Source organism: Thunnus thynnus, chromosome 3 (assembly GCF_963924715.1).
Source record: "Thunnus thynnus chromosome 3, fThuThy2.1, whole genome shotgun sequence".
Classification (NCBI taxonomy): Eukaryota; Metazoa; Chordata; class Actinopteri; order Scombriformes; family Scombridae; genus Thunnus; species Thunnus thynnus.
The window spans coordinates 19,272,312-19,299,625 of record NC_089519.1 but is presented as its reverse complement, the minus strand read 5'-3'; the positions used below and the strand labels follow the sequence as shown (position 1 = coordinate 19,299,625).

The 27,314-nt window shown below is 40.6% G+C and overlaps 1 protein-coding gene across 3 annotated transcripts in view; it reads right to left on the bottom strand.

Moving 5' to 3' along the window:
- zcchc7 (zinc finger, CCHC domain containing 7) overlaps positions 1 to 24,221 on the bottom strand; it is a 51,574-nt gene extending 27,353 nt beyond the window's left edge. The window contains exons 1-4 of one of the 3 annotated variants that reach the window (XM_067584592.1): positions 24,110 to 24,204; positions 21,393 to 21,461; positions 18,448 to 19,099; positions 16,504 to 16,777 (exon numbers count right to left, since the gene is read on the bottom strand). In XM_067584592.1, coding sequence (XP_067440693.1) covers positions 16,504 to 16,777; positions 18,448 to 18,993 — 820 coding nt within the window. In that variant the 5' untranslated portion in view covers positions 18,994 to 19,099; positions 21,393 to 21,461; positions 24,110 to 24,204. Of the gene's footprint in view, positions 1 to 16,503; positions 16,778 to 18,447; positions 19,100 to 21,392; positions 21,462 to 24,109 lie in introns of all 3 variants that reach the window. The other 2 variants (XM_067584593.1, XM_067584591.1) reach the window with 2 other exon arrangements.
- Between the last annotated feature and the right edge of the window lie 3,093 nt (positions 24,222 to 27,314).

The window sequence follows — 27,314 nt, the reverse complement described above, 5'->3', positions numbered from 1 at the left end:
TTTAAATGATCCAAAATGACTCACACAGTGTAATTCAAAGTTGAAACCTTTTACCTGTGTGTGACTCAAGAGCTTTACACAGTCGCCCACATGAGAAAAAAGATTTTACTGCTATAACATTGGCACCATGTGTTTCTTTCATTAAGCCCATTTGAACGGAGGGTCACTTTGGAGTTTTAACTTAATGCAGTACGATGGCAGAGTAGCTGACTAGTCAACAAGTGTTTGCTTTTTATGGCTAAAGTCATATTCGTGTACGCAAGCGTTTAAAATATCGCTGATAAAATTGACCAAATTATTCAGGGTACCCCCGTTTGTCTTCTGCGGCGAAACACACTAATACACCAGCACACAATGTCTGTAAGGGGCAAATATATTTTAATAAAACCAGTGAGTTGCAACCTCAATTTCATTTTGATGAATTTCCTCCTGCGGGAGTGAGCCAGGCAGTGGGCGGGAGGGCGGAAAGGCGGGAGAGGGAAGTGGGGTGATGGGGGCTGGGAGGCAGATAGAATTTTCATGATTGTTATTTTTGTTATTATACAGAGAGAGAGAGGGGGGGGTAGATAAACGGTGTTGGTTAATCTGAGGCATTTTGCGGAGCGCTCCATTATCGGGCAGGTTGGGCACGTCGAGGGGGTTATTTTTCCGAGGGATCTTTGGCCCCGGTAATTAAGCTCCATTCACCAGGCCCTGTTCCCCAAATTAAAAATTTGTCATTAAGTGGAATTTACCATAATGCCTTTTTATCTGCCGGCGCTTCAGCATGTGTGCATGCATGTGTGTGTGTGTGCTTGTGTGTGTGTGGAGGGTACGGGTGAAGGAGGGGCAATGGGAGAGGGCAACCAATAAGAGGTTACACTGTGGTCACACACACCACACATACAAATACACACATGAACATCCCATGCACACACACACACTCTGAGGAGAAAGGGCAAATTGAAAAACTGAAATAATCCTGGACAGCACCACACGTTTGCATGAGCAAACACAACACACACACACACACAAAGTAGGTATAAATGGCTAGTGAGGACATTCACTGACATAATGCATTCCTTAGCCCCTAACCATCACAACTAAATGCCTCACCCCAACCCTTACCCTGAACTGAACCTAAACCCAATACTAACCTTGACCCTAAAACCAAGTTTGAACCCTCAAATAGCCTTTTGAAGATGTGTCAGAAAGCGAGAACCGGCCAAAATGTCCCCACTTCCCAGGTCTAAAACTCAAATTGGTTCTCACAATGATAGCCATACAAGTACACACACACACACACACACACACACACACACACACACACACACACACACACACACACACACACACACACACACACACACAAGCCACCCTTCAATCCTTCAAATCCACAGCCTTTGGGGTAATTAAATAATGGTGCTTTAAAGTTTTAATTTAGATTTGGCTTTTCCTTCCTCCTCCTACTGTATGCCGCACAGCTCACACACATACACACACACACACATCCGAAACAGTCAGTCACAGTGTGTTACAGACTTCATCCAGCGAGATAGCCCTCAATGGGAAGGGTACATCTGAGAGAGTGAATGATTGGAGAGCAGAATCTCTGTCTCCATAGGCTTTATAAAACAATACAATTATTAGTCTTTAATTAGAGCGGCCCCTCTGTGGGACAGAGGACAGACAAAGAACAATAAAGGATTAGAAGAGGAGCTCCTAATATGGCTCTTTTATCACTTCATTCAAATGCAGTTCATAAATGCATCCAGCTGTCCTTTTCACCTCGCAAAGTTGGAAGTTGGTGGTAAATTAGAATAGGAACAAAACAATCTTCTATTTAGGGCTGAAACTCCCTATTATTTTTGTTATTTATTAATTTATAGATATTCCCCTTCAATAATTGATTATTTATAAGATAAAATGTCAGAAATGAAGAGTCACCATGGTGGCCTGGGGGTTTAAGGGTTCAACCATGAACCCAGGTTTGAGTCCAGCAAGGGACCTTTGTTGCATGTTGTATCTCGCTCCCCTCATTTCAGGTCGTCTCTCTACTGTCGACTCCAATAAAAAGGCATAAAATGCCCTCCAAAATACTTAATTACAAATTCCTATCTTAAAATGACCAGATAATTAAGTAATGTCTTAAACTTTTTATGTTTTCTTACCAACAGTCATGTTGGTAACTCAAAAGTATGAAATGAAACAAAGCAAGAAGATACTTATATATGAGTAGCTGTAACAACAAAATGTTGCATATTTTATTTAAAGGTTTGCAAAATTTGTGTTATTGGACTTCTAGAGCTGTATTATTATTAAATGGAGTGAAAAAAGAGCATAAATGAAGGTCTGGCTATATGATAAATGAGGAACATAAATCTACATACTATAAAAAAGACAGTAGCAGGAAACAGCTTTTTCTACTCCAGACAATAGGTGATGTGGTGGTTTGTGTAAAATGTATGAAAATCTGACCAGGCCTGAAAATTCAGTGTTGCTGTTACAAAGCTAAAATAAAAAATACAAGGTCTTCCAGGTGTTATTGGATGTCTAAAAGCCTCCATTGAGAAAGGCAGTATTGGCCACATGCTTGATGATGATACTGAAGAGAGAGTGAGACTCTGAAGTCATGTGATGAAACTATATAGTCAAGTCTGTAGTCAAGTTTGATACAGAGTCCATCCAGCCTTTAAATCCAGGTCTCTAAAATGACTTCAATGATTATACTGTTTGTGTAAAAAAAAAAAAAAAACTCCCACTGCTCCCACTGGACTCTAGAAAAACTTCCACCTTTAGTTCTTCTCGTCATAGATACAAGAATCTCCCTTTTGACTGTTGAGGAAAACACCAAATATTTCCCCGAATTCCATCGAGTGAAGGTGAGGAACTAAGGACTGAAATGAACGGGGGGGGGGGGGGCTGGAGGCAGATGAGGAAGAGCAGAGGAGGAGGAGGAGGGTGAAAAGGGAAAAAGGAGGAAGAGAAGGGGAAGGGGGGGGTGGACAGATGGCAGAGGTTATGCCTGGCTGAAAGGGGGCAAGATGGGAGGAGGCTGTTCAGGGTGTGTGTGTGTGTGTGTGTGTGTGTGTGTGTGTGTGTGTGTGTGTGTAATAGGAGGAAACACGATGCTCTTTTACTCACTTCTCGACATAACCAGCTCATCCTTAAGAAATCACTTCATTTCCAGTCCTCTTTACTTTTTCATTGATTCCTTTTCCCTCCATCGATGAGGTTTTATAGACATCAAATGCCTTTCAATAAACATCTGACGTAGTTTTCCTTTGATACCGAGTCCAGTGCTCAACTCAGTTGATTCCATATTGGCTGGAGATTGTATTCAGTGATGAACAAGATAATTAGGTCTTCCTGCATCTGATTGACAGAGGAAACCTGGTTAAGGTAAACTACAGATAGAGCCGAACAACAACATGCTGTCAAATCTGTAAATGTTTGTGTGTGTATGTGTGTGTGTGTCTCCAAAAATACAGCGCAGGATGGAATGGCAGAATGGCAGGGCGAGAGTAGAGAGAGATAGGGGGTCTTATTTACTGTCGTTTAATTTGCTCCCCCTCTGCTCCGTCCATCCCTTGGCTTTTCTGACAGGTAATAAAAAGCAGGAGCTTTCCTGACAAGCCCATTTGAATTTGGATTGAATAATATAACTGTAGGGTTTCCCACATAACGCTCTGTCCAAGCGTGCAACGCTGCACAGACACTGGCAGCCCCTCTGCCTGCCACGGTGTGTGAATATGTGTGTGTGTATTCAAGTCCATGGTGCTCACACACAAACACACAGGTGCTTACGTCATGCTAGTTAATGCAACGACAATAATGAATTCCTGCAACTAGCCACCATGCCACTCCCTTATGCCAATCTTCACATCTCTGACCTCTCTTCTTTTTCCTCATCACCCCTCCCCTCTTCCTCCACTTCTCCCTTATTCCCTCTTCCTGCTTCTTCTTCTCTCCTCTACTGCCCAAGATCCCTTCATCCCACCTCCTCCTCTTGTCTTACCTCATCCACCGCTCGCGCTCCCTTCCCTTCCCTCCCTCCCTTCATTCCCTCCCTCTCCTCCTCCTCTCGGTAGCTGCTGAAATCCCATTCCCCGTGGGGCAGGCTAAATTGAATTGGCGTGTTTATATGAACAACAGGGCCGTTGCTTTAATATACCTTAGAGTTTATGCCTAATGCCTCCCTGCTAATACCGCTGGAGCCCGCCGGCCTCACTCAACACACAACGCTTTTATGGAAGTCATAAAAGAGACAGTATAGCAAGGAAGGAGAATGGAGAGATACACTGGAAGTGTGTTTGTGTTTGTAAGCAAGACAGAGAAAGAGAGGAAGAGGTGAGACGCCTGATAATTCATCTTAACATGTTATCTCTCTGTTTTATCACACCTCTTTAAGATCTTCCTACAGTATCCCCTCGCTGGAAACCTGCACACACACACACACACACACACACACACACACATCCTTCCAGTGTGTGAATGAAAAGGAAAAAAAAAAAAAAAAAAAAGAGGACAGGCAGAAAGGGAGGAAGATTTTTTTAGATTAGCGAGTAATGCTGAATAAATATCCGGAGATTTGGTTGAGGGGGTCGGTCATGCTCGTCGACTTGCAAACATCCTCCATTTTCTCTCTGTCTCCCCCCTTCTTTCTTCCTTTCTTTCTCTCCCCTGTCCCTTTTCTCTTCTGGCCCTGTGTCAGCCTACAAAAGGCCCACAGTACAAAGGAGAGAAACAGGCCTGAGACACTCAACCCAATTACTATTGATCAGTCTGCACTCAGAGGACAGAAATGCGCTCACCTGCATGCACACACGCACGCACGCACGCACACACATGCAAACACACACACACACACAAACACACACACAAATCTGTCTAGATACAGAAAGTCCTGTAAGGTCAGAGATGGTTATTTGTTCACAGCTGATTTTTTAACAGTGACCACGCAGGACTGTTAAAAACTGGAAAATCCTGTAAAGCATGTGTAGGCTATATTACTTTTACATCCTATTACACCCAAAATACTGAGCTGTGACTGCATATCAAGACCAGGAGTCTTAACTGTAGTTCAAATTTTAATTATCCGCACTATAAAAAGCAAAGTAGCCACAAACTGCACACGTGTTGATAAAACCATTTGGCAGGATGTTAAAATTATTTGAATGTGGCCATTTATGTGGCTGTATATTCATTCAGGGATTTTTTATTCAAAGTAGATCTATCGCTAGTGAGTTTTTCACAAAGAATACAGACAAAGAGATCAAAACCAGAAAAGGAACAGAAAATATCGTCTGTAGGTTACAAGGATATCAGTTCCTAACAGTGTGTTGTAAAATAACTTGAACCATTAAGTGCTGATACATTTTAGTTATTTGTTTACAGTATTACTAGACATTTCCCCCTTCTGTTATGTACAAAAAGTAAAAGCTTTTCAGATTTTTGTTTACCAAATTTGGAACATTTTCTTTACTTGTACAGTAGGTCTATAATTTTCTGTTAAAAAAAATAATTTACTGCAAATTCTTTGCTCAAAAATTGAAGGCTAAAAATAGTGACATTTACTCACACAAAGAGACTGAAAAATAGTCTTTGTACTTTTTTTTCTTTGCATTAAAGATATTATTGATCAAAAAGTCATTAAAATGGAAACATTCAAAGTACATTGTGACTTCAAAGGTATTATTCAAAAAGGACTATGGCTTTAGTAACAATTTTCATTGCCATTGCTGACATTTAATGTCTTAATTCAGTAACAAATCATATCAATATACAAATTATACAAATAATTCCATCAAATTTGTCAAAATTCAAATTCAATTCCAGTTACATTGTTTAGAGATCTTGTTCAAATTCAAGCAGAAGATAAATAATGAATATCCATTTAAGTTACATTTTGGATTGCTGAATAACTACTTGATCATGAGTACAAGTAGGGAATTGCTGTCTACTATATAACACTGAATAAGAGGAGACCTGAAGCTGCCTGAGAACATTCCAGCTGATCCCCAGAGGAAAAAAAAAACAAACTTAAATCAGTATGTAAAGACCGTGTAAAACCGAAATACTTTTCCATTTGAAGATGCCTGACCAAAACCTTTAAAAGTTTGCAAAGCCCTGCCTGTAGGTGCACGCACACACGCTCACAGACACACAAAACTAGTCTCACATTAAGGGTGTGATGAACTCTGTGTGTTGTCTGAAAGCCTGCGCCGAAATATCAATGACTAAACTCCACAATGAGTTAGTAACTATCTCCTTCGCTCTGATTTTATCCTCAATAATTAATTTTCTTTCCCAACGCCGACTTCAGCTTTATCGGTCGCTCGCCGCCAGAATCTCAGCATTCCATTTAACCATAATCCCCCGGATAAAGGGGCAGCCTAGGTGTGCTAATGCACCGGCATGTGCGCACGCAGGAACGCGTGCACAAGACTTGAACTTCATTCACAGACACACAATGTTTTAAACCAGGTACACATTTGTGCAAGGAAAGCTAGTCATACCAATGCTGAGGAAATTCACTACACTTATAATTGACATTTACCACATTTAGACACATCAAGGGAACTGAAGATATGTGGAATAAGGACATAATGTTTACTGTCAGCTGTGTGACCTCTCAAACAGATCCAAGATACAAGCTGGATTATCTTAGGCCAGCCTATAGCATGAATCCTGACCCTGCAAGCCCGGCATAGCAACAGCCACGTAACCAAGGCTTGGTCTTGTTATATGGGAGGATGGTTGGGGATGGGAGTAGAGGAATACAGAGATGGGATGGATGGAGGGAGGGGTGGAGCTGAAGGAGAAGAAAGGTGGAGTGCGGGTATGAATACTGGCTGATGTTGTATTTCCAAGACACCCTTAGCCTGCTCTGGCTTTTCGAAATATTCAAGAGATCGTGCCGATAAATTCCACTTCCCCTCACGGCAGCATGGAAATACTTTCACCATTGATCACACCGATGTAGAGCTGCAACTATTAGTCGATTAATCGATTAGTCATTCGACAGAAAGATAATCTGCAATCGATTAATTGTTGAAGTCGTTCTTAAAGCAAAACTTCCAAACATTAGCTTGTTATTTGAGAAGATTCGCTTCTGTTCTTGGTCCTCTGTGATAGTAAATTCGATATGTTTGAAATTTGGACAGTTGGTTGAAAAAAAAAAGGCAATTTGGGCTTTCGGAAACTGACAAATATTTTTCACTGTTTTCTGCCATTTTATAGACCAAATGATTAATCATTTTATTGTGAAACTAATCGGTAGATTAACTGATAATGAAAATAACTGACATTGCACTCCTACACCAATGTATTCTTTCCTGAAATATTTAAATCCTGAATATTCAGTCTTAGCATGTGAGGGTGCGGGCCATGTGTTTGAGTCTTGCTTGGTGCCAGTTTTCAAAGGACATGTGGACATGAAAGAATACTGTCTTAAATCAATAAATGAATGATAGCATTTTTAATCAGATATCAAGCAATGCAGCTGATGAAAATATCCTTAAATTAGAAACTATGAGTAAGAATTCAGTTTGAAAATGATTGGAAACCTGAATCTTGATCAGTCATCTAACACCTAATACTGTGTTAATGTCAAAGTGTTTTTAAGATACAGTACATTTTTCAGACAGATACAGACCCTTTTCCTTTAAAATTCGTTCACGCCTTAAAGAAGAAACATTTGCATTTCATCTCTTGCGAGTTGGCATTTGCCTCCCGCGACAACTGCTCGAGTCTTTAGCGTGTTTCACCAAACACCTAAATCCTGGTATTTAAGGGCCTATTAACTGGCAAGCTCTTAGATCCTAATGGGACTCCTAATTAGCGCTTTATTGAAGGCAGGTATGATGGAAAGGTCAACCAGTTAACCTTACACATGTCATAAACACGTAGAATCAATATACAGCAATCACACAACATACTGTATATAACAGTGGATAAAATCAGGAGATGAAGGGAAAGTGGGTGAGAAAAAGAGAAAGAGGAGGATGAAAATGAGGGAAGAGCTGGATTGACTGAAATTAAAGTGAGTGCCAGCTAGGCCAGACCAGGCCCAGCTGGTCTCTGTCTGACGAGAGCCTTAATTAAGAGACATGGGGAGAAGCCTTGGAATGGCCACATACACACTGCCAGGAGCCTCTGGAGAGGAAACTGCTAAACAGGCACACTTGCGTGTCTGTGTGGTGCACTGCCGAGAACCAAACACACACACACACACACACACACACACACACACACACGCACACACCCCCTCTGGGACCTTGTGAAAAACATTGCCCGGCTATTATTAGGCAACCCTTTGCATACCGGAGCAAGTGTACTAACCCTAAATGTGTGTGTGTTTGGGGTTCTCCCTCTTGTCCTGTTGACTGTTAAACTGTTAAACTTCTGATTCCAAAACAGCTCTCTCCTCCTCTCTGACGAAAAGTGAGAGGGGAAAAGGGGGGGGGAAGAACGAGGCGAGGGGAGAAGGGTGATTTTGTGGATCCATGACTGCCTTTGCCCCCCCCCGCCCCCCACCACCCCCAAAACCCTCTCGCCCACCCCTCTTGCCCTTCTTCCTCCTGTTCCTCATCCCAAAAACGTATTAATATTAATATATATCCCTCCAACCCCTTCCCCTCAACTCCTCCATCCCCAAAAAATATCACCACCCTAGGCTACCAGTTAATAAAGCCCTCTCGACGACCCCTCCCAGCCCCAAAACCAAGGAAAGACAATAAGGGGAAAGTTCTCCGGCCAAATAAAAGAACAGAAATTAATACAGTCCCGCGGGACCCCCCTCTGTCCCACTGTCACCCCCCACAATAATTTGATTTCCTATTAAGTGATTGCTTAATTATAATGATTATTATTGGTAATTGTAATTGACATTTTTTTTCTCTGCAAGTCTCCTCTCTGTCTCTTCCCTTCAGGTCTCCTTAAAAAAGGACAAGACGGGTGGTGAAAATGCACATGGGACTGAAAAAGAGGGAGAAAAAATGGTGGCGTAACAGAAAAAAAGCACTTGACAATCTGACATTTAAAATAAACTGACTACCCTGTCCACCTGAACATACAATGTGGGATTAAGGTGTTGAGGCTTAGAAGTTTTATTTAATCATACATGAGTGTGTTTCAGTGTGTGTGTGTGTCTGTATTCGTCTAGATGTCTTATCCTGTAGCTTCAGGGCACAACGTCTGCTGCAGGTCTCCTTAGAAAAGAGATTCTTGATCTCAATGGGATATCCTGGTTAAATAAAGGTTAAAGAAGAACACTTGGATTCCCTATTCTAACACCCCCCTCCCCTCCACACACACACATTAAACTACAGTAGGGACCCTCTGGTCTCCAGTTTATTACCCCTTCCTCCAGGCTACAGTTCCTGCAAACAGGAGGTCATGTGTGTTTGCTATAATAAAAAAAAACTCACATTTGTTCTGACACATTTGGCCATGAATTGGAAGTAAAAAAAATCACAGTAGGTAAAAACCACAGTTCAACAGCGCCAAATCAAAACTGTGTTGAAAACTATTTCATTTAATTTCACATTCTTTCTCTATTCGGAACTAAAGACGGTGAAACTTCGTTCCAGTGGGCCAGGGCACGGTTATTGGGCTCACCTCAGGCGTGGTGAGGGTGACACCGACTCACATGCACTTTTGTCTTTAGATGCACACACCTTCACACTCCAACACACACACACACACACAACATTCAAACCTTGCATCACACCTTCACTTTCACTCTAAAATGTTCTCTCATTCCCACAACGCAAAATATTTAAACTGCAAATATCACAGTCAACAATAAATATCTTAAATAAGAGTCTCGCCTATCATATTAAACAATTGTTAACCGACTTCAATTCAAAATCTAAATATCATCCATCCACCGAAGGATGCTGGTTTCAAGACAGTTGAGCTGCGGTGTGTGTGTGCATGTGCGCGTGTGTGTCTGAGTAGGGCTGAAATGTTTTTTAACTAGATTATATTTAAATGCTACCCCTTACTCACTCTGAAGAACAAACAGACGCATTAATACAAATGAGCACCTGCAGCCGCAACCACAGATGTCAGTGGGTGTTTTTTAGTCAAAGTTTCCAAGAAAAAAAAAAATAGAGAATTAATTTTCATAGATTATTTTGACCAAAATTACTTTCAGACAGGATGGCTTGTACCTTCCAGATGCAGATATACACCACATATAATATACTGACACACCACACCAACACAAAAGAAAGACATTCTGCAGCACAGCTACGTATACTAGTTATGACTAATAGCAGCAATAATGATCTCCCTGTAATTCTACTAAATGAAAGTATGGGTGGAAAAAGGTTGCTAGAAACAAGTTATCATTTAAATTACTCTCAATAATTATGTAAAATAAACCTATTTATTTAATTTGCCTGTACCACAGTGATCAATCTAAAACTTGACCAGCAAAATCCAGTATCAATTCAATGTAAACATGTTAAATTTACCGATCAAACTATCATAAAATTGTAAGAGCAAAAATTAGAAGTATAAAATCCTCATACGAACCAATTCAAACGTGGCCGACATGTTACGAATCTGAAACGGCTCACAAGACAAACAGCTGTTTCATTTAGCTCAAAAAACACACAGCGTTGAAACCAGATTTGTGGTTTTTGTACGGAGCCACACTGCTGTAGGTTAGTGGTGTTATATGTGAAGATTCACACAGACAGGACTGACAGACAGCGCTGGATGTCAGTATGTGCAGACAGAAATCCGGCCGTGTTTGAGCCACTCTGAGATCTTAGCCTGGAGACAAACCGTCCCTGACCGACAGCATTACCATGGCCGATTCTTTTCAAGGCCTGTCTCATCCACTTTAGCTTACCCACTCTCATCTCTCTCTCCCTCTGTCTGACGCTGAGCCTCGCTCTCTGTCCTTCCACACAGATTTCTTTGGATATGAACTCAAGAGCTGTTTCACATTCCTTCCGATTTGCTCAGAAATGCTATCGCCCACTCCCTGTTGTTCTTCACTCCTGTAAATGATCAATTTTCCTCATTTTTGGGGGGAAACTAGAGGGCCAGAGGCTGAGCTTAAGGAAGGATTCAGGAGAGATGAATTGACAGTGAACCTGCTCAGCAATGACATGAACAAAAGAGGAGCAATGAAAAGTGAAATGAGACAGTTGTTGTGCATACTTATAGTAAAATAGTTAAAAGTTAAGGCGAGTTCACAGCAACATTATAAGCACATCAATTCTGAACAATGAATACCACAAGCAAGGGCACCAGTATGTCCAAAACTGACGAATAACAAGAGCTAAATGCAGCTAAATAAAATAATCTCTAATAAAATCTTTAGATGATTAAATGATCCAAAGGCCAAATATTACATTTATTTGGACATATATAAGATGTCCACTCAGAGAGGGAACTTGGGGAACTTGAGGTTGTCATCAAATGTGACCGCTTACTGATGGGATTTTTCAAAATGACAAAGAAACTGCTGTTTCTTTTACCAGATTACAGTTGTCGTTACATTTCAGTGGTCGTCGGCGTCAAATGATTGTTCAATCAAAAGCTTTTGAAAAATGAAAGCATCTGGCTTTGAACTCAATTTTTATTTTGCATGCGCTAATATTAGGCCTACATAGTAATCTAATCTAATTTGCATATCCTCTGTAAAAACTGGATAATACAAGTCAAACTATGGCACAGCGATTTCATGGTGTGTGGTGTGTGGTGTGTGTGTCTGTGTGTGTCTGTGTGTGTGTGTGTGTGTGTGTGTGCCTGTTCAAACACACTGTGTGGTAGTGTGGGTGTGGCGTTACACCTCGTGTGGCACTGGGCAGCCAAGATAAGAGCTGATCCTATCCATGCCTCCCTTCTGCAGCGCCCGCCCGCCCACCCACACACCCACAACACACACCACAACACACCCACACACACACACACACACACACACACACCACAACACACCCAGTGTGGTACCCTGCATGCCATTGTAATCTCATTTTACAATCCCAATGCCCTGAACATAATCACACACTCACACTCATAATCACGGCCACAAACACGCAGAGAAGCCAACTAAATCCATATTTTACTCTGCTCGCACTGTGAGTTAGGATGATACACATTTCAAAATATACAAAGGCCAACTGAGGTCTCGGGAGTCCAAGAAGCTTCAGGCCCAGAGCAGCACTGAAGCCTTCTTCTGATGCCATTCAGTCAAACACATACTCAAGTGAACACATTTGTACCACTCATTTTTTACAAACAAATATGAGACTATGAAAACATTTGTTATGCCTAGCCAAACTGAACAGCATGACAAAACTATAAAATACAGCACAAAGAAAATTATGCTTGAAGAGAGGAGAGGAGTTAAGAGGAGACAGGAGAAGAAAAGAGCTTACCTTCCTCCTCTGTGAGACAGAGAGCTAACCTTTGGGTATAAACACAAAAACACTCTCCCTTCTCTCTAATTCACCAAATAAAGCACACACACACACACTGACACACACTCAGACACACTATGATGTGATCGGCCACCCCGATAGCGAGCCAGAGCTGACTCTCTAAGCCTCAAACAAAGTTTGGTGTGCACTGACCACGACCGAAGGGACAAAAAAGCGAGGGAGAGAACTGGGGGGAGCAAAGGAGAGAGGAAAAAAAAAGTGAGTGTGATCACTGAGTGAAGTTTAACCACTTACGATTCAAGTTTAGCTTCAGCACACCCCGCCTACACCCCGGATTCATTCACGGGAATGTACACGCACAGCTCTCTGGGTGGGAGAGGCACTGAGCTGGATTTTGGGAAGCCCTGATTTTTTCTCTCTTGTTCCTTCTGGTTGCGGCTGCATAGCTGCCAGACAGGCAGACGGCCCTCGCTCATCCCCCTTTTCTCTACTATCTTTTCTCTTTTCCTTATCCAGCGTCCTTACAGATCCACCCACCAACAGCCAGGTGACAGATAGCCTCTTGGGCTGTGTGCGCGTGTGCATGTGTGTCCATATGTCCATGTACTTGATAAAAAACATATGTGAGGGAGTGAGAAAAGATTAGATTGTAAAAGTATGTGAACAAGTGGCACCATGTAGGAGAGAGACAGAATGAGAAAGAGGATGAAAGGATTCAATTTCTGTAGGTGAGAGGGAGAGACTAAGTGTAGTGAATGTGATTTGATGGTGATGCTGAGATGGGGTTTAGGCGTACAAATACTATTAGTCACTGCTGTGCAAACCTGTTACTCGGTGCATTCGCAAGCACGCACACACACATACACACACACACCAAGGTAAAACACACAAACAAGGCTCTCAGACTACAGGAGTCAACACACAGCATGGCATATAAAAACAGAAATCAATCTTTATATTTATCCAACATCCCTGGGTTATGGATGTAACGGTTATTGTAGTCATAAAAATTCAGCCAGCCATATCTTAGTGACCTAAACTTGGCCTTCTCTCTCCTTTCTGAGTACAATAAAAAGGGTATGTGAAACAAATTCCCAGAAGAAGAAAATAATTCAGTGTAGTATCTTGGCTTCAAACGGTATTAAAGACACACCAGCAGACAGGAAGAGAGGAGGATTAATCGAAGCTGCATCCCAGTTCCATACTACATAAAAATGTCACACTGTTTTTCTAGTTTGTATAGATAAAATCAATACACATTTACCATTTTGTACTAAAAGGAAATTAGCAGATGACCGCCTAAAAAGCCACACTTATTTTCTGTGTGAAATAGCCTCGTTGATCTTTTGGTTTAATGGTTTTAAAAGTTAGAAGTGAGTTCATTTGATGAAGTTAGTAAGGGTGGTCTATGTTTGAGGCAAAATGGCCCACTTCTACTTTAGACCCTGGTTGGTATATTCTATATTTCCCTTATCGTCAAATCCCATGAAATGACCAATACCAACCACGTGTCAGGCCTTCTCTCAATACTTTCTGACTTCCCTACTGTTCCCATCTGAAACAAGTAACAAATATATTTAGTTTAATTTTTTAAAAGACTTAGTAATTTCCTAAAAAAGCTGGTCACTGTAGATTTTAGCGAATGTTACTAAAACAGAAGTTTATAGCACATTTGTTATGAACTATTCTTAGCCACAGATTAACACAGACGTGGTGCACTAATGAGTATTTACAGGATGGTGTATGTGGGATTGGCTCAAAATACACAATGCCCATGTTAATGGCAATGACGGAAATTGTCAACTACTGCAACAATGTGTTTTTAAAGGGGACCTATTATGCTTTTCCTTATTTTCAGTCATATATATAATGTTACTATGTCGGATGTTCATATTAAACGTGGCCAAACTGTCAAATAGTGAGGTAAACGTATGTAGAAGTAATCCCTGTGAGCAAAAAGCACTGGCTTCAGACTGCTCTGAATACTCGGTTTCCATATGTTTTTTTCTTCTTCAGCCCGAGCCAATGTCATCTCATGACAGATTTCTTTATATGGTCATCTGCTCCATGCACAGCGCACGCGTTCGCTGCTCCGCTCAGCTAATATTATGGCATTTTCCCATTGTTAAGGGGGTAGTCACACTGAGCCATGTCTCCAGTCAAGCTGACACACTGTGAGTGTTTTCCATTACACTGCAGGGCAAAGTAAGATAAGTTGTTTATCTGTTGGAGGTGTGCTGGTCGTCTGCGGCCCTTCATCAAACATCTTCATCACTGTGGCTGTTTCTGCTTGTACTATTCCTCCCTGCATTATTCCTAACTGATCCGTTGATCAAAGAGCTCCAAGTATCTACGGATTTTGTTGTTTCAACCGGTTTTTAGCGCTGCTAATGAAGCTCCACTAATTCAATGAGCAACACGTTTCACTTCCTGTCAATTCTTCACAATAAAAGTCTCCCATTATTTAGTTATTTAAAAGCTTTTAATTTGAAGCAGTAAAGCAGGAAATGTTGGGTTTGCATTGGCGGTAACTTCACACGAATTATTTTTATAACGCTGCCCCTTGGCAGGCTACCGGAAAGCTGGCCAATCAGAACAGAGTGGACTCATCAGGAGGGGAGCTTTACAGAGACAGGAGCTGAGACTGCCTGTTAGAGACAGAGGCTGAATTGAGGGGCTGCATAAAGGCCCAGTATAAGATGAATAAGGAGTTTTTTGAACTGTGAATCATAAATCAATGTTATTCTAATGGACTCCAAAAATAAAATATGGACATGAGCATAACAGGTCCCCTTTAATGAAATTTGGACAACAATGGAGCTCTGTGGCCGAGAGGAATAAACCAAAGCCAGATATAGGATTTGGCTGCACAGACAATATTTGTTAGTGGGATCAGTTCATTGGTTTTATTCTTTTCATGGGATTTTTTGACCAAAACAAAAATTGAATATCAGCAGCCTTATCCTTTAATTTACTCGTTTACTCAACACCTGCTTAGTGTGTAGCACGGAAACTGGAAAACAGCTCAAGGCATTTAAGGCTCGTCCCTGAAATTTCGTTACCTTCATTTCCTTTTTTTGACAAAACCCTCCCCCAATCCCTCTCACTTTAAGACCCCTTTCACACCACACCCATGACCCCCCATGTGCAGACATGAGGTCAAGCTCCAAAGATCACAGAGAGAAGCCAGACGAGAGAGAGAGGGGGTGGGGGGGGGGGGACAGAAACCTAAAATCCTCCTTTCCTCCCAAAACCAGGCCAAAACCTCAAGCCTTCCCATCAGCTCCAGACCCCCTCCTTTAGCCCAGTTGTGTGTAAAGGAGGCAGTGAGCACTCTTGCAGAAACATCAGCCCAGGGAAATTCAAATGAGGAAGAAACGGTGAGAGAGAGACAGAGGGAGGGAGAGCAGGAGAGAGAGGGAGCACAATAGTGAGAAAATAGGATAAAAGAATGAGATGGAAGAGTGTTAGGTAGGAGGGAGAAGGGGGGTGGGGGGAGTGGAGAGGAGCTGAAGAGGTTGCTGAGGCTGCAGGTTAAGATAATGTGTAGATCTGAAGAGATTTGCAGGGAACATTTTTATTCATTTTTTGATTACCCCCATCTCTCCGTTTGTTTGTTTTTGGCATTAGCGTTATGACTGTTGGTATGTGTGTGTATGTACACATGCATGCTGATTAGAACTGGAATATTTTATAAACACAAATATTCACACTTGCACAAGCCTGCACGCACATATCAATACATAATGCACACAAACATACTTAAAGATGCATCCGAGAAGCGAGCGACTGGGCAGACAGTGCCAGGAATGCTAAGAGCTTACAAATTCGTAAACATGCAGACACAGATGCTGCATATGTACATACAAACATGCACGCGAACGGCAGATTGTTCACAGTGCGGCCCATCGCTGTGCCCGCTCCTTATCAATGTGCTGCAGGTAGGGTAAGTGTTTTGAATGAGCTGGACCATACTTAATGACTCTGTTCTTTCATTCTCCTGGTCACACATATTTAAATGCACAAAAACATCACAAAGCTCTGAACAACGCTCAACATACCCAGTATAAACAGTGCATACGCATAAACAACGTATATATAAATAAATACACACACACACCTGCATTACTGTCAGACCCGCCCTCCAGGTTAAGTGAGATCGTCTGGTCTCCATCCTGATTTCCTCGACCCAGGAGCATCCAGTTCTCCAGACCGTCTGAATCAGATGACTCAGACGACTCAGATGACTCAGATGAATCAGATGAATCAGATGAATCAGATGAATCAGATGAATCAGTCTCAGGTTTGGACTCCGATTCTTCTGAATCAGATTCCGAGCTGCTTGAGTCCACAGCCACTGGGACTATGAGATTCTTCCTCCTTTTCTGGGATGTCTAGATAACCAAACAAAAATTTCAATACAAAGTTTTCAGTTGCACCATTTTGCAACTTATCAAACCCTACCTACGAGTTTCAAAGTGAAAGAAAATCAAGATAACTGTCCAAGGTCTCTTCTTCTTCTAAGAAAAATGGCCATTGTTAACAAAACCTATCACCTTGTTTGCCATCATTAAAAAAAAAGCTGCAGTTCAACTTTTGGCCAATGCTCTCCTACTGCAACAAGTCATTTGAGAGCACTGCTACATGCCCCACTGGTTGCTGAAGCTCAACTCTGCAACAGCAATCCGGAAGCTACAGCAGCTGATATTGGCCAAGTGGCTGCCCAGAACTGCAAATTCAGAGTGAAGAAAACAAGGGATCTCCCAGAATGAAAACATTACGTCATGTGTTTCACCTACGAAGGTTAGGTGGTGTCATGCCAGAACAACAAATGGGAAATGAGGATGGAGGACAGATAAAGATCGTTGATGTTTTTTTTGCCAACTATAAAATATAAGAATGCACTGAATGGTGACTTATTGTGCATTCATGTGATATAGCAGTTGCTGTGTTCACAATGGCAACCAAGTCGTAATTAGACCTGGGAAAGTAAAAGGTCATATATATCCGACTTGGTCCTTAATAATACAGACCTTCTGAAAAAGGCAATCAAACTTGGATTCCTCACTTCAGTCATTCACTGCAAGAATGAAGCATTAGTTGTCACAATGACACTGTTATATAATTGATGGCGTACTGACACTGCTTCTTTGAGTCATAATTAAGTCAATTCTGAACACACGGACATGATACGCATATTTTTAGATTCATTGTGACCTGTGCTTCACAAGGATATCATGATCTCTGATGTGCATCACAAAAAAAGTCCATAAATCTCTTTAGAAATGACAGAAAAAAGGCGCTCACTATAACTTGCCAGAGAATCATCACGTTTTTAAGTTTTCTTCAGTATCAAAGAAATCCAGTGACAGTTGTCTGTACATACATGGGTACAATGCAAACAGGAACCGATCATAGCTTATTTGGCATGACTTTTCATGGTGTCAATTTGCCAAAATTTAAACAAATATAAGCTAAAAGAACAGGGTTCACAGCTCCCTAAATCCATGGCAACTTATGCTTTCTGTTTACATCCCCCAAAGCATTATGGGAACTGTAGTTTCAAAACTAAGAGCATGATTATCCCTCAAACTGAAATAAGACAAGGAACAAAGAATAATAATCAGAGTGACAAAATCCATTAATATCAGCTTTTTTCATGTTGCACTATTGATATTTTCATGGCATTACTAATGCTCAGAATTGAGCATGCAAGTAGTTGTTTCAACTTTGTCTGATGTGGACCTACAGTGTCACCCCTGACCTAAGACAATACGGGAGAAATGTTCTCTGGTAATAAAAATTATGCCAAAGTAAATTTAACAATAGCCAAGGGAAAGCTAGGTGACACTGATTTATAGCAGATAAAAGAGCAGTCTGTCTAGGTTGTAGTTCAGTAATCACCTCATGCAGTGATTGAAACTAACTGACCCAACTGATTAATCTGATCCAAACAGTAGACAATTTCATATACCAGAGCAATCTCTCACTCACACACACACACACACACACACACACACACACACACACACACACACACACACCTCACTCTCTTCTTCTCTACCTGTTGGGCCGGGGTGGATGTCTGCTGCTGGTGTAAACTCCGACCCTTTAAGGCACAGACCCCTATGTCATCATCGGCAGTGTCATCCTCAGAGATGGAGATAACATCAGGGCCAGAGTCAATGACGATGACCTCCTCAAAAAGTGATAATGACGACCTCTGGCCTTTAAGGTCACTTTTCCCCTTCTTCTGTTTATCACATTTCTCTACCTTCTTCTTCTTCTTCTTCTTCTTCAGGTCTTGTTGTAGCTTGACAGCATTAGATGATGGAGGCCTGATTTCTGCAGTGCATTCCAGTTCTCCATCTCCATCAACGTTTGCAGTCTTCTTGGTCTCCTCAAGCTGCTGGCTGTCCTGACCCTGTCCCTCTCCCTCGTCTCCTTTGTCCTCCTGCTCCTCTACCTCTCCAGCATTGGAGGAGTAGTGGAGCTGGCTGTAGAGGCGGAACTCCAGCTCGCTGTTGGCCTCTGACCCGTCAGAGTCCCTGTCATCTTCTTGGTAGAGATCATCCTCCAACTCCTCACGGTCCTGGTAGCTACAGTACATCACCACTACAAAGCACTCTCAATACACACATACACACACCTTGCCAACACACACACACACACACAAACACTCACACCTTGAAGCACGGTGACCTCAGTGACTGAAGCTGAGTGCAGGGATAAAACACAGACACAAAAACAAAGATGGGTTATTATAGTAATCAAGTCATCACAATTAATAAATTATTATTACATTTCAATCTTAAATAAGTAAAAACTAATGTATGTGTAATAATGTATTAATGATGTAATGTAAAAATTGCACTTTAAGGAACTGACAACTCATTTGTAAATTATGCTCACTTAATATCATATTGATATATTAATATAAATCACAATCTCAAGTGTTCAAAAATTCTTGCCTGTTCCAAACCCACAGATTTTCCATTTACAGTCATACGATACTAAGAAATCCAGCAAATACCCAAAACTGAGAAGCCAAAACTAGCTTTAAAGTAACTTAAATAAATATAGTTGCAGATTACTTTTCTGTCAATCAACTAATAATATAAGTCTTCCAGGCGGTGTATTCAAGTGCAGTTCAGAAGTTGTATCACCTTCTGTTTAAGAATCAGCAGCTCAAAAGTACTGTGCTCAAAAGTGATGTTATTGGAAAATCAAACCCAAAAGATAAAAAATAAGTAAATATAGAAGCTGTTTTTCCCTTTCCAGTTTCATTCTCTTAATGTATTTAACATGGTGCGGTCACACCTGGATGAGGCCCGATACACTAATCTAGAGTATCTGATTGGTAAACTAATATCAGGACTGTTTTAAAGAAAAGGGAAAGTATTTTCACTTTTAAACTGTCCATTACATGGAAATACACAAGGGAAAACACCCAAAACATGGCCTCTCTGTACTAACTGTGGCCCCCTCGTCTTGTCAATAGGCTCAACTCTTTTGTCAAAGCATAATGTTTAACCCACAATGGTGTAGGGGTTTGTTTAAGGCTGATAAAAACAGACTGACAACCATATTAGAACTTTTTCCTTAAATTACCATCCTTATCTAAACATATGAAGTGAGAAACAAAACGATACTATTGAGAAAGATTCTGCTAGAAGGCTGGATTTTCAGGTAATTGCATTATTAGAAATGTTAGTGAGTTTTGAAATGAGGTTTTTCTACTACTGGAACAAAACCCAGAAGCTTCGGTTTCACTTCAGCTTTCTATTATCCTGCTTATATCACGGCCACTTGCCATCAAAATGCAATATGTCATCAAATTAAAAAATATCAGTCATTCTCATATAAGTAGTTTTGATCTTGTTTTACAGTTTTAAACATCATGAAACAATAAAATAAAAATCTCCACTGCTTGTGTTGCTAGGCAACATCTAGCATAACCGGAAGGGGTCCAGGAGGCTGGGCCAGGAGTTTTAAAATCAGGAGAGTGATTTTAGTGATTGCTCTCAAATTCTGAACATACTCAAAGCTGAACACTGCTGCATCCTGCTCAGTATCAGTAGTATCAGTAGCCTTTCCAGCTCCGGCAGCACTTAGCAGTTTGTGCCTGTGTTAGAACACATCCAAATGTATGCTAATACATGAGACACACACACAATGACACTAGCTCTCTATCATTCTCTCTTTTCTTCTCCCAATTACCTGTGACTTCTCCACATCTCTTTATTTTCTGTGCAGTTTTGTTCTAGTTACCTCTCTGCTTTCCCCTGCAGCTTCACCACAAATGTCCTCCATTTCCTCTACCTACTGTTGGTTGGTTTCGATGTCCAGATTCATGCAAACAAGAATAAACTGCATCTCTTTAGCTAAGTCTCATTGTTGCTGTCCTTAACTACAGTTTAATATTGGATCATAGCGCTGGGTAATATATGGATATTATATCAATATCGTGACATTAGACCAGATATCATCTTAGATTTTGGTTATCATAATATCGTGATATGGCACAAGTGTTGTCTTTCCCTTGTTTTAAAGGCTGCATTTCAGTCAAGTGATTTTTTGTAATTTTCTGGACTTACCAGACTGTTCTAGCTGTTCTGTTATTTGCCTTTACGCACTTAAGTCATTATTTCCACATTACTGATCATCATCATCCCTACAATACTGTTGAAATATCCATATCAAGGTACTTGGTCCAAAATATTGTGATATTTGATTTTGTCCATATCGCCCTACCAGAGCATAAATTTAGAATTGCAAACAAACAGGTAACAGATTACTAAAATTTAATCCACACCTTCCAGCCAATCAAAATAGAGACTTTTCAGCGACCAAAGTATATAAATACTTTCACTATTATCTACAGCACTGAAGAATAAGTGGTGACAGGCCAACATCAATTAGAGAAAGGGCACAGACTTTGGTCTTCTTCTGAAATCCATAAGGGCTTGTTAACAAAGCTGAGGAAGAGCACGGTTCAGTTGCACTCACTTTTTTTCTTTTACCTGTGGACTGTTTCATCAGCGCTTTGGTGCCAAGAAACAGCTCCAAGTTCATCACCTGCGAGGTGAGGATGTCAGCAAACAGTTTAACAAGACTTCATCTGGGACTCACTTTGAATGCCTATGTTAGAAGCTGTGAAATTATCTCCTTGTGACATGCTATAAAACGCATGCTGTGTTGCTAATTTTCCCAATCTCTGTTCGTCTTTTTCCCTCTCTCTCTCTCTCTCTCTCTCTCTCTCTCTCTCTATCTCTCTCTGTCTCTCACATACACACACACAGTGGACAGAGAAATGGCACCGGCCCATTGCTCTGTCCAGTCCTGCGTGTCTGTGCCATGATGGCTGGAGATGATTGGCTCCCAGACCGCACACACGGCAGAAACGCCACGCTACACAGTCACAAGCCGCCCGCTGGGGATTAAAAGGACAGAAAGAAGAGTCTTACCAGCTGCTGAGGGAGAGTGTCATTTATGTGTAAAAAGTTTAGCTGTGCACAGAAACCTGAAGCCGACAATTGACTGCAGTGGTGGAACGTAACTAAGTGCATTTACTCAAGTACTGTACTTAAAGCCCCTGCGCAGTCATGGTCCACCAACACAGGTGTTTTCACTTAATCTATATAATTAAAGCCCTTCTCAGGACTGTGTGGGTGTGTACAGACTGTACTTGACTGACATCTCCCTGACTCTACTATTAGCTTTGTCGCATCTAATAGGCCTATCTCACCATGGAAGACATTCTGACTTGTCACAGTAGGAAAAGCTCATGTTTAAATAATAAAATTAATGCTGGCTGATTCCATTTAGCTGCCTCAGGTATTGTGCATCCCGGATCACTATCGTACTGTCATTAGCGGACGCTCGAATTGAACAAAGCCATTGTTAATGATACTAGCAACACCTCTGTGCCTATTGGTTCATAGAGTTTGGTGACCTCAGGAAATTCCCAATATAGTTCTGTGCAACATAAACCAAAGCAGAGGCCTAATTAACTAAAACAACTGAAAACACCTGTGTGTTTGTGTCTGTTTTTACTTATTTTGGCGAATTGGATCTCTTCTCAGGTCTTTATACAGACTGTTTGATGGATATCCACCTAACTCTCCTATTAGCTTTGTTTCTCCTGTTAGGGTGGGACATATTGCACTTTTATCATTCTATTAGTTAAAGGAATGTATATCCACGCGGAGCTCAACCTAACTTCAACCTGAGCAGAGGTGTCTAATCAGTCAGAATAATTGTAAACACCTGTGGGGGTTTGCAGGGCCTTTAAATGCAATTCTGAGGTACTTGTTTTTGAGCATTTCCATTTAATGTTACTTTTTGGGCTGCAGGTAATGATTATTTTCATTACTGATTAAATTGTCAATCATTTTCTCCATTAATCAATTAGTTGTTTGGTCTATAAAATGTCAGAATAGGGTGAAACAACACAACTAAGGCCAAGGTGACGTCCTCAAATGTCTTGTTTTGTGAGTACTTAAGGGACAGGTTCACAGTTTTTCCAAGTCTGTTTTAAACAACAGTCAGGTGCCCAAATGAACATTGAAACATGTTTTTCTTGCCATTATCGTTCCTCTTGTTCATAATGACCATTAGAAGATCTCTTCATAATGCACTTACAATGTAAGTGATGGAGGCCAAAATCCACAAGTCTCCTTCTATGCAAAAATGTATTTAAAAGTTTATCTGAAGCTAAAATGAAGCCATTCAAATTAGTCAAATCAAGAAACACAAAGATAGAATTTTATGCTACAAAGACTGTAAATGTGACAGATATCCACTTGATATGACTAACTCAGACTGCTGAAGCCTAATATTAGCTTCAGATAAACTTCCTTCATGCATTTTTGAACAAAATGTGGATTTTGGACCCAACCACTTACACTGAATGCACATTTGAAGGGGATTCTTTAATAGCCAGTATGAGCAGGAGGAATGATTACAGCAAGGAAAATCTGTTTCAATGTTCATATAGACACTTGACTGTTGTTTTACGACACACTTGTGAACTTATCCTTTAAGGTATGTTGAATGTATATTGTTTATGACAGAATTAAAAACAAATCATATCACCACTGCTGTTTAGTCAATGCATTTATGGGTGGCCCTTTCATAGGGATTATTTTAGGAGGGGGAAATATGACAAATGAAGTAATCAATGTACTGATTTGATGTGTGGTTGCCATGGTGTTTGCTTCCTCAAGTAAACACACACTGAGGAGAGTGACGGGATGTGATCCTGAGCCACACAGATATGATTGATTACACTATAATTACCAAGAAACGGCAGAAATCTCAGTTTTGTAAGTAATTAGTAACTTCAGTTAGTTAGCCTGGTGCTAGCCCCGGCTAGCTAAATGCTAACAAGCTACCAGATAGACTGAGGCAAATGCTAGCTCTTGTTTGAAGCTACAGTTAAATGAGTCAAACTTATCTCGCCCCAAAACACCAAAGAGATAAATTAAACAGCCGCTGAGTAGTGACTACTTCAAGTTATTTCTAATTATCGACTATCCCTAGTTAGCATGTGTCCTTCCTGTCTGTCCACGTGTTTATAACCAGCACAGCAGCCGGATGTAAACAATGAAGCACTTCAGTCTCAAACATGCAGGAAAGAGAGACAATAATGGCGACTGTAGCCGTCCTACGTCACGCCAACACTGAGCATGTTTCATGTTTATTGTCAATAGTCATAAGCTCACCTTTTTATCCAACAAACTGAAGAGGTTACATGTGTCGGAGGCTGCTCTCTCGCTTCCAGCCAGAGGGAGACAGACGATTAACATCCGGGTTTGTCCAAAGAAAAGAGGTTGGCCGACCGTAACGTTTCACTCTGTCAGGCCAAAACCCATGAGAGAGAGTACAGGAGGCTGTAGTGAAACTGTCAACTGTTGTGATTTTGTTTGTTTAAAGATCCCCTCCAGAGATGTTTTTTAAGATGTATAAAAACATTCTACTTTGAGTAATAATGTATGTTTAATATGTTTTTTTTCCACCAAAAAAAGTTAAATTATCTCATTAAAATCCTTAAAATTACATCCGCTCCTTCTCCCTCATTAAAAAATTCCAGGATCTATGAATATGCAAATATATTTCATTTGAGAAGTTAAACTGCTGGAGACAAGATGGCTCCTACTTCACTGGAAAGTCTATTCTTAGTGTTTGTGTGTGCACTGGATGCTTCAAATTTCCACATCACACTTATATAAGTTGAATATTGGACCAGGATTGGCCGTCAAACTAGTTGTGATGTCACAAATAATGCTCGTATGCCCACCTCTTAAAATTGTTTTTTCATTGAGAAACAGAGAAACTTTCCATTTTCAGCAGATGAATGTGCAAACATCCAAATGTAGGAACAAGAAGGAAAACATATTTTTGATTAGAGAGGAACTTTAAGTTAACCTAAGCATCCAAAGCATATAAATGAAATACTCAGGACTATAACCAGGATCTTACAAAACTGAGGTTGTGACTCCAAGTCACGTCCATACATCCCAAAGCAGATAACTTAAACTAGACACCAAAACAGTCTGTATATTATTTGAGTTTTCCTTTTTCCCAGTTTGCCTGAAAATAGCCTAATTTGTAGCATAAGTTGTAATACATTAATGGAGGGTAAACTGCACTTCAAGAGAGTCAAAGACTCAGCATTTAAGTCAAAAATGCTAAAACATTGACCTTAATATCCTCAGTGGTAACTGTGGATCTGAATGAATTATGTACTGACAAGGACGTTCAATGTTCACTGCTTGTTCATCTGGATTTGGTTTCATCCCCTGAGATTATAATCCTGTAATATTCTCCTGATATCTTAAAGGGAGAACAATGTTTTAATGCGATGTGGAGTTTATAGTACTAGTATAATTGGTATAATTATAGGATTACCAAACCGTTTCCTTGTAGGAGTTTTTTTTTTCCTACTAAAATGGTCTATAACAACCAAGACTGTGAATCTATGAAATCCATTTAGACATTTAGCCAAGAGGTTCTGGGAGTCAGCACCTCTCACAGGGGCAGGTGGTAAATTTAGATGATGGGAAGATTTAAAGATATAGAAAAAATAAATTTCCAATAATGCAAATTTAAAGGATGAGTCTAGTGATTTTCTATATTTTTCTTATTGTCAACAAATCTCAAGTGCAGAGCCAAACTACCAATAAACTCATCCTATTCACAAGTATTGCGTGTGTATCCAAAGCCACATATATCTTATTCATCTGTGCCATGTTGTTGTCCAAAAACTATTAAAAACACACCAATGAGCCACACCGTTGCACTAGGCAACACATTCCTTCGCCCTGGAAAAATAGGATTACAGTAGCTTGTTTAGAAACAGCTCCAAAGACTAATAACAGCAATAAGATTTTTACTTGTAAGTAGGATAAATTCATTGTTGGTTTGTCTTTGTATGTGAGATTTATTGACAATAAGAAAAATATAGATAATCAACAGTCTTATTCTTTAATAGTTTTGTTTGTTTGTTTGTTTGTTTGTTTGTTTGTTTGCTTGCTTGTGAGAGAGGCCTAAGGAATATTTCTGGATCTTTAGGCTGACTGATAAATCATCATACAAAACTGTTCAGGTCTGACAAAAGAAACAGAAATCCAGTTATGATAATACTTAAAAAAAAATAACAGATCTTAAGTGAATTTCTACTGATAGCTAAGGGGTTTGGGATGCTGACCTTGCCGTCATGGCGTCCTTGGTTCAAGTCCGGCTGGGGGAAGTTTGTTGCATGTCATTCCCCATCTCTTTCTGTCCCTTCATTTCCTGTCAATTCTTTACTGTCACTATCATATAAAAGCAAAATGCCTAAAAACACTTGCACAAAAACATACTTACAGCACTGATTGAGCTCTAATGTTATGCAAAATATTGTGAGCCTTTAATGGCACATATTCTTTGTGCACAGAGAATAACCCATCAACTACATTATTGTGATCATAAAATGTCATTATTAAAGTTGTCATTGAATTGTCAACTGGGCTGCTTTACTTGTAAGGCATCATATCTTTTTCTGCAGACAAAAGATCCAGCAGAGCCCTGCACTGTTTTTCACTATATACACTGTTGTCACTCTGATGGATGCAAGGCGTTTTCACCTTCTCCAATACGGCACAAATATTAGCTATGAAATGTCAGAATATGTGCACTGAGTGTGTGCATGCATGTCTGAGCGACTAGTATGGACCCTCAGGCCTGTGCTATTATTACATGTTGATGGGAATGTAAATCTATATGTAAATGTAATTCAACAGACGAGCTATCGCCATCAGTCATATTTATTACAAGTTGAATACAGCAAAATTATGCCATCCTGGCTCTCGTGCAGACTGTGTAACATTAACATCCATCTTTTCCTCCCTTCAGTATCATGATAATAATTGTGAACTCTGTATATTCAACTGTAGGCATCACTGTCATAATAATAGTGAGCGAATGGCGCCGTGATAGGGAATCAGAGGGTGAATGCCATCTGATTCCAGAGGTTTCTCCATGCGTGTCAACACAGGGAAAGGCCATCACTGAGTTTGGATTGTTTCCTTCCAAAGGTTAGGCTGCACTTTGCGTCTCAACACAATCACCTCTTTCAGTCTATGTATGCATCTCATACACACACACACACACACACACACACACACACACACACACACACACACACTTAATATCCTGCATCTGTTTTGTTTTTGGGAAGTGCATATGGGGGGCCCTCTGCCGCCTCTGCTCCCCCGTTTCTCCCTAAATTGGATGCAGGTTCGGGATGCCTCACTGCCTCAGTGAAATTGTGATGTGGCTGCCTGATTTTGGGTTCCATGCATTTGCTGGTATTTACTATTATTATTTTAAAAAAGGTAGAGGTAGACCGGCTGAATGGAGGCATCTGGTTCAGCGGTTCATCTCCAA